This window comes from Octopus bimaculoides, chromosome 4, assembly GCF_046866305.1.
Source record: "Octopus bimaculoides isolate indiv1 chromosome 4, ASM4686630v1, whole genome shotgun sequence".
Taxonomy (NCBI): domain Eukaryota; kingdom Metazoa; phylum Mollusca; class Cephalopoda; order Octopoda; family Octopodidae; genus Octopus; species Octopus bimaculoides.
Window position 1 is genome coordinate 99,121,109 of NC_142931.1, and position 12,500 is coordinate 99,133,608.

A 12,500-nucleotide genomic window follows, 5' to 3' on the forward strand; every position below is an offset into this window, starting at 1 on the left:
TATATATATATATTTATATATATATATATATAATATTTATATATATATATATAATATTATATATATATATATATATATATATATATATAAATATTTATATATATATATATATATATATATATAAATATTTATATATATATATATATATATATATATATATAAATATTTATATATATATATATATATATATATAAATATTTTATATATATATATATAAATATAAATATTTATATATATATATATATAAATATTTATATATATATATATATATATATTTATATATATATATATTTATATATATATATATATATATATTTATATATATATATATATATTATATATATATATATATTTATATATATATATATATTTATATTTATATATATATATATTTATATATATATATATATATATATATATATATATATATATATATATATATATATATATATATATATATATAGGGAAGTTTCTTAACGATCTGTAAATTCTGTGCCTGTTCCTTTATTCCCCACCATACACACTATTATGCTTTTGTAGGCGCAGTCGTGGCTGTGTGGCCTAGAAGCTCGTTTTGCACCCCATGGTTTCGCGTTAAATCACACAGAACCTCATCTTGGACAAGTATATACTAGTAAGCCTCGGACTGATTCTTGCTTTGTGAGTGAATTTGGTACACGGGAACTGTGTGGAAGACCGTAATAGTACGTATATATGTGTATGCCTATGAATGTGTGTGTGTTAGTGTTTGTGAATCTCTCTTCACCACTCGACAACCAGTGCCAAGCTTTTTTACGTCTCCGTAGCTTCGTGATACGGTAAAAGAGATTAATGGAAGAAATACTAGTCTTTAAAAATCTAAGTGGTGGGTCAATTTAATAGACAAAACTATTGAAGATTGCAATCAAATTGAATGAAAGTTGTAAACATTAAAGGATTATATATATACATATATGTATATATATATATATATATATATATAACTATTATAAGTAATATTCTAAAATACACATATATATATATATATATATATATATATATGCATAGCAAGCGACCTTATCTGAGATCGTGTGCTGGAACGAAAACAATTGCACCGTTAGATTCGCTTGAACTTTTAAATTTAATTTACCAATATATTTTCGTCGCTTTGAGACCCGGCATGTTCACGGAATTTTGTCAGTGAACAGGTCGCGGTCTCAAAGCGTGGATAATACTTTAGCAAGTTAAATTTAAATGTTCAAACGAATCTAACGGTTTTTGTGTATTTCTTAAAAGGCATATAAACACCTTCCACGCTGCAATTGTTTATATATATATATATTAATAATTAATAAATTATAGGGTAGCAAAAAAATTTTAGAAATTTTATTTACCACCAGTGGTCTAGCGAGAGTAAAAAAACAGTCAATAGACTATGTATTATTCATTTAAAATGCAGAGATGTCCTATTATAGGCATCTCTGCATTTTAAATGAATATATATATATATATATATACTGAGATAAAGAAAGAGAGAGAAAGAGAAGGAGAGAGAGAGAGAGTACAAATACGCACACGCTCACACACGTACGCACACACACACACGCGCGCCCTCACATATATATATATATATATATATATATATATATATATATATATATAAATATATATATATATATATACAGAGAGAAAGAAAGAGAGAGAAAAAGAGAGAGAGAGAGCACAAATACGCACACGCGCACACACGCACGCACACACACATACGCGCTCTCACATAGGAACCCAGATACACACACGTACAGACGACATTTAGTTGGAGATGAATTGTATGAATCAATTGTTGATAAACTAAATAATTAAGAAGGAAAACGACGCGAAATAGACAACGTATAACAAACTCATTTACTTACAGCTGTTCACACATGATATAGCTACTATTACTAGCAACAATTTGTACAACATGATGGTCAGTTGGTTTTTCTTTCCTCAGTCTCTTCGAGATAGGTGATGGTTGTCTTGTGAAACAAGGACAAGTTTGAGAAACGTCTTAATAGAGCTCCTTTTATAGTTCTAAGTAAACGTGATCAATTGTTTAAATTGAATAAGTTAATTCAGTTGGCTTAATTCTTTACATTAATTCAACATTTACAATCACAAATTTTCCCTGCAAAATGAAATATTCAAAAATGGGTGGATCTTTTTTTCCTTGGCATTATCTTAATTAGTTGAATGTTTTACTGATTGTTTCATTAATGAATACATTAACGTCACATGTTACTTAATGTGTTCATTAAAGCAGATATAAAATAATTTTTGCACTATACACTACACACATCAATACCGAAATGCAAATTTTCATGCTTTCGTTCAGTTCTTGAGAATAGATTTTGTAACTTTTTCTGAACATACAATGCCCGCACCCAACCCAAAGAAAATAATTTAATTTAGATTCACGTGTCTTTCCACATGTAAGTCAAAGACATATTTTCAAATTTAAGGAGCTTTGCCTTCCTTTTACATTTTTCTAACAGGCCACTTTTATACCAACTTTAATTGTGCCTAACACCATAAAAGTTCATATCGATACTGGCTATGCACATATTTGAGTATGGCTGAGGTCCGCCATATAGAAATATATCTCCATACAATACAACATAGTTCATAAATATATCTCCATACAATACAACATAGTTCATAAATATATCCCCATACAAGATAGTTCACATTCATACCGGCTATTTGAGTTATATCCCCTAGGATCTGTTATTCTTCTACACAGATCAGTGTATTTGATGTATTTAAGAAATATTTTATAAGCACATTTCCAAATGTATCTTTTTATTGCTTTAAAATATACTATGTACTTCTACCCATATGATAATATAATTCCGTTATACATTCATTTCAGAATGTCTTTAACATGACCTTCAAAGCAATAGGCTTAAAACATTTCTAATAATTTTTGTTATATATTAAGGCATCCCATTATTAGGTTTTAAGTTTAATTTTTATCCTTATTCTATATATTGATTTATTTTTTCTCAATTTAATATTATAGATTTGCTAAGTTTTAAATTACTACCTCCCGTTTCCTTCAATTTTCTTTTCCACCCCTAAAGTTTATATTACCTAGTTCTTTTGATTTTTTATTATATTCCCCTTTATTTGATAATCTAAATAAGTATTGCCCACCCTTCTTTCTTTCAGTTACCATTCCTTCTCCATCAGACATTCTCTTAATCCCAACCTTGCATCCTACCCCTTTATGTAGATAAAGCTGGATATATGGTCCCAGTACATTGGGAGTCTATTAAATTAACTCACTCTGCCACAAATATAACAAAAGGAAACAATGTAAATATTCTAGTTTTCCTTATTGATATAAATTTGTTTTAAAAAATGGATGGTTTATTCTTTATGTTTGAAGTCTATGCAGTCATCTGACGACAACAGTTTATTTTAAATTGATGTAATTTTTTCATTAATGAGTTAAAAGGAGCCGCTTTAAACTTCCGTAATGAATTGACACCTGTACATTATTGATACTTATTTATATTCTGTTCACCTAACTTGGAATCTACACTTCGGAAATACAATAGAAGGCAGCTTTATAAAATGTACATGTCTGAATTACCAAGAGCGGGTATCTTCACTTAGCTGGGTTGCGTTGTCTACACATATAACACGAATATTGGGTACGAATACTCCTACACAAAGTCTTGATATTCAGTATTGAAATATTATTGTTCAGGTGTGCATATTATACCGAACCAGCAAGATTCCTCAGTTTATGTACCTAATTATACTGAATCTTAATAATATATGTGTTTGTGTGTGCGTGTGTTTGTATATATATATACGTTTTTTTTTCATGTCCTGTACTCATATATGCATGTATATATGCATATATATGTAGGTAGGTACATATATGTATGAATATATGCTTATATTACACCTCCTCAGTCTTCATACAGACACACACACACACACACACACAAGTTCATAGTTATGAACGTATACTATATATAAAATTTCTTGGATAGATAGTTAAAAACACCCATATAAAGTTTCTGGAAGACAGTATAAAACATCCAGAGGAGTTGAATTATATTTAAGAGAGGAAAGTTTTAGTTAATAATCTCAGTGCATGTGATAATGAAAGACTGAAACTTGATCCAGTATGTTGATAGGAATAAGAAAAATGTAATAATTATTTAGGTAAGACTAGGAGCAAACTTATTGGAATAATTTATTCATCTCTCTCTGGGTAGACATTTAGTCTAAACGATGAAAGATTATCTACAAATTAATTGAAGTTGGTATAGAGATTAAACCCAGAGCCTATGATACAAATCATGTAGTCGATATAAAAATTGTCTGGAAGAAAATATATCTCAGGTTTCAGTATCAGAAGATGATGTCACACGCAATTAAAGTTTGTATGAAAGCGTCATGTGAGAAAAGTATAAGAGGAAGCCAAAACTTTTTAAACTGGATAATACGACTTCGACGTACATGTGGAAAGACACGTGAATCTAAATTAAATTATTCTCTTTGGATTGGGTGTGTGCATTTAATGTTCAGAAAAATTACAAAAGAATTGTACGAAAGCTTGAATGGTGTCATGTAGATTTTCGATATCAATGTATATAGTGTATACTTCAACAAGTTTTTTTTACATTGTTTTAGTGTTTGTGAACACATGTACTAACATGTGAGATTAACGTACTCGTATGCGCAGGCGTGGCAGTGTGGTAAGAAGCTTGCTTCTCAAACACATGATTGCGGGTTCATTCCTACTGCATGGCACCTTGGGCAACAGTCTTCTGCTATAATCACGGGCCGACTAAAGCCTTGTGAGTGGATTTGGTAGACGGAAACTGAAAGAAGCCCATCGTATATATATTTATATATGTATGTGTGTTTAGTTTTGTCCTCCCCTTCAACCGCTTGACAGTTGGTGTTGGTGTGCTAATATCCCCGTAACTTAGAGGTTCGGCAATCAAAATCGATACAACCAGGCTTTAAAAAAGTACTTGGATCAATCGATTCGACTATAAATTCTTCAAGGCGCTGCCCCAGCATGGCTGCAGTCTAATGACTGATGCAAGTAAAAGATAAAAGAAAGATTATTGAATCAATTTATAAAATGGCAAGGAAAAAGGATCCACCTATTTCTGAATAGTTTATTTTGCAGGCAAAATTTGTGATTATAAAATAGTTAAACCAAATGAGTTTCAATTTAAATAATTGATCACGTTTACTTAGAGCTATATTAGGAGCTCTTCTAAGACGTTTCTCAAACATGTCCTTGTTTCACAAGACAACCATCACTAATCTCCAAGGGGCTGAGAAAAGAAAAACCAACTGACCATCATGCTGTACAAATTGTTATTAGTAATAGTAGCTATTTCATGTGTGAACAGCTGTAAGTAAATTATATTGCCATACATTGTCTAGTTCACGTCGATATTTTACTAAGTTATTTACGGAGTTGAAGCCACGGTTGTTGATCCGTCCCGGTCTAGCGGGACGAACACACAGCACCGCTCTCTTTCGGTGACGTCGCGTCGCCTGTGGCGGATCGGGAAGCGACAACTAGCCCGTCCGCCGCGCCGGCGGCGACGCGACACGAGGTCAGCGGCGTAACCTGACCGGGTCCTCGAAGACGACGTCGACGAGGCCGCGGGTCGGCGAGGAGGAGGATACCGATCGGTCGATGGTGACAGCACGAACAGGCGGGCAGGCGGCTGTCGGCGGGGCGAGCGAGCGAGCGAATCTGACGCGGCGCGGGGCGCGGAACGACGTCGTCAGCGAAGGCGAGGGGCTCGTTACGAGGCGGCGGGCGGGTGGTCGGCGGAAGAATCGTGGACGCGCCGGCCGTGTAGAATCAATCGAGCGGCGGGTTAAGCGAGTCCGACCGTCAGCAGAAAGGAGAGGCGAGGACATCCCTTCCGGTCGGAGTGCTTGGCGTAGGCGAGGAAGAGGAGAAGGAGGAGGATACCGATCGGTCGATGGTGACAGCACGAACAGGCGGGCAGGCGGCTGTCGGCGGGCGAACGAGCGAATCTGACGCGGAACGACGGCGTCAGCGAGGGCGAGGGGCTCGTTACGAGGCGGCGGGCGGGTGGTCGGCGGAAGAATCGTGGACGTGCCGGCCGTGTAGAATCAATCGAGCGGCGGGTTAAGCGGGTCCGACCGTCAGCAGAAAGGAGAGGCGAGGACATCCCTTCCGGTCGGAGTGCTTGGCGTAGGCGAGGAAGAGGATACCGATCGGTCGATGGTGACAGCACGAACAGGCGGGCAGGCGGCTGTCGGCGGGCGAACGAGCGAATCTGACGCGGCGCGGGGCGCGGAACGACGGCGTCAGCGAGGGCGAGGGGCTCGTTACGAGGCGGCGGGCGGGTGGTCGGCGGAAGAATCGTGGACTCGCCGGCCGTGTAGAATCAATCGAGCGGCGGGTTAAGCGGGTCCGACCGTCAGCAGAAAGGAGAGGCGAGGACATCCCTTCCGGTCGGAGTGCTTGGCGTAGGCGAGGAAGAGGAGGATACCGATCGGTCGATGGTGACAGCACGAACAGGCGGGCAGGCGGCTGTCGGCGGGCGAATCTGACGCGGCGCGGGGCGCGGAACGACGGCGTCAGCGAGGGCGAGGGGCTCGTTACGAGGCGGCGGGCGGGTGGTCGGCGGAAGAATCGTGGACGCGCCGGCCGTGTAGAATCAATCGAGCGGCGGGTTAAGCGGGTCCGACCGTCAGCAGAAAGGAGAGGCAAGGACATCCCTTCCGGTCGGAGTGCTTGGCGTAGGCGAGGAAGAGGAGGAGGATACCGATCGGTCGATGGTGACAGCACGAACAGGCGGGCAGGCGGCTGTCGGCGGCCGAACGAGCGAGCGAATCTGACGCGGCGCGGGGCGCGGAACGACGGCGTCAGCGAGGGCGAGGGGCACGTTACGAGGCGGCGGGCGGGTGGTCGGCGGAAGAATCGTGGACGCGCCGGCCGTGTAGAATCAATCGAGCGGCGGGTTAAGCGGGTCCGACCGTCAGCAGAAAGGAGAGGCGAGGACATCCCTTCCGGTCGGAGTGCTTGGCGTAGGCGAGGAAGAGGAGGATACCGATCGGTCGATGGTGACAGCACGAACAGGCGGGCAGGCGGCTGTCGGCGGGCGAACGAGCGAATCTGACGCGGAACGACGGCGTCAGCGAGGGCGAGGGGCTCGTTACGAGGCGGCGGGCGGGTGGTCGGCGGAAGAATCGTGGACGCGCCGGCCGTGTAGAATCAATCGAGCGGCGGGTTAAGCGGGTCCGACCGTCAGCAGAAAGGAGAGGCGAGGACATCCCTTCCGGTCGGAGTGCTTGGCGTAGGCGAGGAAGAGGAGGATACCGATCGGTCGATGGTGACAGCACGAACAGGCGGGCAGGCGGCTGTCGGCGGGCGAATCTGACGCGGCGCGGGGCGCGGAACGACGGCGTCAGCGAGGGCGAGGGGCTCTTTACGAGGCGGCGGGCGGGTGGTCGGCGGAAGAATCGTGGACGCGCCGGCCGTGTAGAATCAATCGAGCGGCGGGTTAAGCGGGTCCGACCGTCAGCAGAAAGGAGAGGCGAGGACATCCCTTCCGGTCGGAGTGCTTGGCGTAGGCGAGGAAGAGGAGGAGGATACCGATCGGTCGATGGTGACAGCACGAACAGGCGGGCAGGCGGCTGTCGGCGGGCGAACGAGCGAGCGAATCTGACGCGGCGCGGGGCGCGGAACGACGGCGTCAGCGAGGGCGAGGAGCTCGTTACGAGGCGGCGGGCGGGTGGTCGGCGGAAGAATCGTGGACGCGCCGGCCGTGTAGAATCAATCGAGCGGCGGGTTAAGCGGGTCCGACCGTCAGCAGAAAGGAGAGGCGAGGACATCCCTTCCGGTCGGAGTGCTTGGCGTAGGCGAGGAAGAGGAGGATACCGATCGGTCGATGGTGACAGCACGAACAGGCGGGCAGGCGGCTGTCGGCGGCCGAACGAGCGAATCTGACGCGGAACGACGGCGTCAGCGAGGGCGAGGGGCTCGTTACGAGGCGGCGGGCTGGTGGTCGGCGGAAGAATCGTGGACGCGCCGGCCGTGTAGAATCAATCGAGCGGCGGGTTAAGCGGGTCCGACCGTCAGCAGAAAGGAGAGGCGAGGACATCCCTTCCGGTCGGAGTGCTTGGCGTAGGCGAGGAAGAGGAGGATACCGATCGGTCGATGGTGACAGCACGAACAGGCGGGCAGGCGGCTGTCGGCGGGCGAATCTGACGCGGCGCGGGGCGCGGAACGACGGCGTCAGCGAGGGCGAGGGGCTCGTTACGAGGCGGCGGGCGGGTGGTCGGCGGAAGAATCGTGGACGCGCCGGCCGTGTAGAATCAATCGAGCGGCGGGTTAAGCGGGTCCGACCGTCAGCAGAAAGGAGAGGCAAGGACATCCCTTCCGGTCGGAGTGCTTGGCGTAGGCGAGGAAGAGGAGGAGGATACCGATCGGTCGATGGTGACAGCACGAACAGGCGGGCAGGCGGCTGTCGGCGGCCGAACGAGCGAGCGAATCTGACGCGGCGCGGGGCGCGGAACGACGTCGTCAGCGAAGGCGAGGTAGCTCACTACTAGGCGGGCGGGTGGTCGGCGGAAGAATCGAGGACACGCCGGCCGTGTAGAATCGATCGTGCGGCGAGTTACGCGGGTCCGACCGTCGGAATTAATGAGAGGCTAAAACATTCCTTCCAGTCGGCGAAACCATCCGATCAACGACTACCCTACATAGTAGTCTGGACCCCCTTGGGGTATGAGGGTCACCTAGAGGGTGACTATTCCCCCGCACCCCGAGCCGCAAACTCGCGAACTCGGGAACTCGGACCCCGAAACGGGTACGCTAGCGGCCGCGTGGTTCGTATCGCAGCCGACACATCGGCCTTTCCATCGAGCCGCGGCGGTTCGGCGGCGGCAGTCCGCCGCCGAGGCGTACGCATTCTCTTTGCTCGCTCCCAATCGCTTCCTTCTCGCTGCTACTTCCGCCGCTGCTGCCGCCGCCACGACTCGCTCGGCCTGCTTCTTCTTTCTCGTCCGCCTAGGCCGCCGTGTAACACACACACAGACACACACACACTCCCGGCCGACAGCGCTTTCGATCGCAAACTCACAGGTACGGTACCGGCCGCGTGGCTCGTATCGCAGCCGACACGTCGGCATTTGAATCGAACCGGCGGTTCGGCGGCGGCCGTCCGCCGCCGAGGCGTCCGCATTCTCTTTGCTCGCTGCCAATCGCTTCCCTCTCGCTGCCGCTTGCTGCTGCTTCTTCCTCTTCTTCTCCTTTCTCGTCCGCCTTGGCCGCCGTGTAACACACACACACAGACACACACACTCCCGGTCGACAGCGCTTTCGATCGCCAACTTACGGGTACGCTACCGGCCGCGTGACTCGTAAGGCAGCCGATACGTAGGCCTTTCCATCGCACCGGCGGTTCGGCTGCGGCCGTCCGCCGCCGAGGCGTCCGCATTCTCTTTGCTCGCTCACAATCGCTTCCTTCTCGCTGCCGCCACGACTCGCTCGGCCTGCTGCTTCTGCTTCTTCATCTTCTTCCTTCTCGTCCGCCTTGGCGGCCGCGTGGCTCCTATCGCAGCCGACGTGTCGGCCTTTCCATCTCGCCGGCGGCAGTCCGCCGCCGAGGCGTCCGCATTCTTTTTGCTCGCTCCCAATCGCTTCCTTCTCGTCCGCCTAGGCCGCCGCCTAGGCCGCACACACTCCCGGCCGACAGCGCTTTCGATCGCAAACTCACGGGTACGGTACCGGCCGCGTGGCTCGTATCGCAGCCGACACGTCGGCATTTCAATCGAGCCGGCGGTTCGGCGGCGGCCGTCCGCCGCCGAGGCGTCCGCATTCTCTTTGCTCGCTCACAATCGCTTCCTTCTCGCTGCCGCCACGACTCGCTCGGCCTGCTGCTTCTGCTTCTTCATCTTCTTCCTTCTCGTCCGCCTTGGCGGCCGCGTGGCTCCTATCGCAGCCGACGCGTCGGCCTTTCCATCTCGCCGGCGGCAGTCCGCCGCCGAGGCGTCCGCATTCTTTTTGCTCGCTCCCAATCGCTTCCTTCTCGTCCGCCTAGTCCGCCGGCTAGGCCGCCGCCTAGGCCGCCGCCTAGGCCGCACACACTCCCGGCCGACAGCGCTTTCGATCGCAAACTCACGGGTACGGTACCGGCCGCGTGGCTCGTATCGCAGCCGACACGTCGGCCTTTCCATCGCGGTGCCGGCGGTTCGGCGGCGGCAGTCCGCCGCCGAGGCGTCGCTCTCAATTCGGCCTCTTTCGATCGGCTCTGCGGGTACGCGGCGGCGCCCGGCCGGCCGGCCGCCGGCCGTCCGTCTGCCTTTCAATCGGCTGCGGTTCGGGGTGCGGGTCATAGGGTACGACCGTCCGATCGACGACTACCCTACATAGTAGTCTGGACCCCCTTGGGGTATGAGGGTCACCTAGAGCCTGACTATTCCGCCGGGCCCCGACCCGCAAACTCGCGAATCGGGAATCGGGCCCCGTCACGGGTACGGTAGCGGCCGCGTGGCTCGTATCGCAGCGCCGACACGTCGGCCTTTCCATCTAGCCGGCGGCCGTCCGCCGCCGAGGCGTCCGCATTCTCTTTACTCGCTGCCAATCGCTTCCGTCTCGCTGCCGCTTGCTGCTGCTTCTTCCTCTTCTTCTTCTTTCTCGTCCGCCTTGGCCGCCGTGTAACACACACACACAGACACACACACTCCCGGTCGTCAGCGCTTTCGATCGCCAACTTACGGGTACGCTACCGGCCGCGTGGCTCGTAAGGCAGCCGATACGTAGGCCTTTCCATCGCACCGGCGGTTCGGCTGCGGCCGTCCGCCGCCTAGGCGTCCGCATTCTCTTTGCTCGCTCACAATCGCTTCCTTCACGCTGCCGCCACGACTCGCTCGGCTTGCTGCTTCGGCTTCTTCATCTTCTTCTTCCTTCTCGTCCGCCTTGGCGGCCCGTATCGCAGCCGACACGTCGGCCTTTCCATCTCGCCGGCGGCAGTCCGCCGCCGAAGCGTCCGCATTCTTTTTGCTCGCTCCCAATCGCTTCCTTCTCGTCCGCCTAGTCCGCCGGCTAGGCCGCCGCCTAGGCCGCACACACTCCCGGCCGACAGCGCTTTCGATCGCAAACTCACGGGTACGGTACCGGCCGCGTGGCTCGTATCGCAGCCGACACGTCGGCCTTTCCATCGCGGTGCCGGCGGTTCGGCGGCGGCAGTGCGCCGCCGAGGCGTCGCTCTCAATTCGGCCTCTTTCGATCGGCTCTGCGGGTACGCGGCGGCGCCCGGCCGGCCGGCCGCCGGCCGACCGTCTGCCTTTCAATCGGCTGCGGTTCGGGGTGCGGGTCATAGGGTACGACCGTCCGATCGACGACTACCCTACATAGTAGTCTGGACCCCCTTGGGGTATGAGGGTCACCTAGAGCCTGACTATTCCGCCGGGCCCCGACCCGCAAACTCGCGAATCGGGAATCGGGCCCCGTCACGGGTACGGTAGCGGCCGCGTGGCTCGTATCGCAGCGCTGACACGTCGGCCTTTCCATCGAGCCGGCGGTTCGGCGGCGGCCGTCCGCCGCCGAGGCGTCCGCATTCTCTTTACTTGCTGCCAATCGCTTCCCTCTCGCTGCCGCCTGCTGCTGCTTCTTCTTCTTCTTCTTTCTCGTCCGCCTTGGCCGCCGTGTAACACACACACACAGACACACACACTCTCGGCCGACAGCGCTTTCGATCGCCAACTCACGGGTACGCTACCGGCTGCGTGGCTCGTAAGGCAGCCGATACGTAGGCCTTTCCCTCGCACCGGCGGTTCGGCGGCGGCCGTCCGCCGCCGAGGCGTCCGCATTCTCTTTACTCGCTGCCAATCGCTTCCCTCTCGCTGCCGCCTGCTGCTTCTTCTTCTTCTTCTTTCTCGTCCGCCTTGGCCGCCGTGTAACACACACACACAGACACACACACTCTCGGCCGACAGCGCTTTCGATCGCCAACTCACGTGTACGCTACCGGCCGCGTGGCTCGTATGGCAGACGACACGTCGGCCTTTCCATCGCGGTGCCGGCGGTTCGGCTCCGGCCGTCCGCCGCCGAGGCGTCCGCATTCTCTTTGCTCGCTCACAATCGCTTCCTTCTCGCTCGGCCTGCTTCTTCTTTCTCGTCCGCCTAGGCCGCCTTAGTGTGACACACACAGACACACACACACACTCCCGGCCGACAGCGCTTTCGATTGCAAACTCACGGTTACGGTACCGGCCGCGTGGCTCGTATGGCAGCCGACACGTCGTCGGCCTTTTCATAGCGCCGGCGGCCGACCGCCGCCGAGTCGTCCGCATTCTCTTTTCTCGCTCCCAATCGCTGCCTCCACGACTCGCTCGGCCTGCTTCTTCTTTCTCGTCCGCCGCGTGGCACACACAGACACTCCCGTCCGACAGCGCTTTCGATTGAAACCTGAGGTTCGCCGGCGGAAACACGCCGGCAGACCCGTCTATCCGCC

General features: G+C 50.3%; 1 protein-coding gene across 2 annotated transcripts in view; it reads right to left on the reverse strand.

Moving 5' to 3' along the window:
- Window positions 1-12,500, reverse strand: part of LOC149136171 (uncharacterized) — a 52,353-nt gene that overhangs the window by 2,841 nt on the left and 37,012 nt on the right. Inside the window, exon 1 of one of the 2 annotated variants that reach the window (XM_089351085.1) lies at window positions 1,890-2,016. The exons of the other annotated variant lie outside the window; for it this stretch is intronic. Coding sequence (XP_089207211.1) covers window positions 1,890-1,941 — 52 coding nt within the window. The 5' untranslated portion in view covers window positions 1,942-2,016. Of the gene's footprint in view, window positions 1-1,889; window positions 2,017-12,500 lie in introns of those variants that run through there. 2 annotated transcript variants of the gene reach the window in all.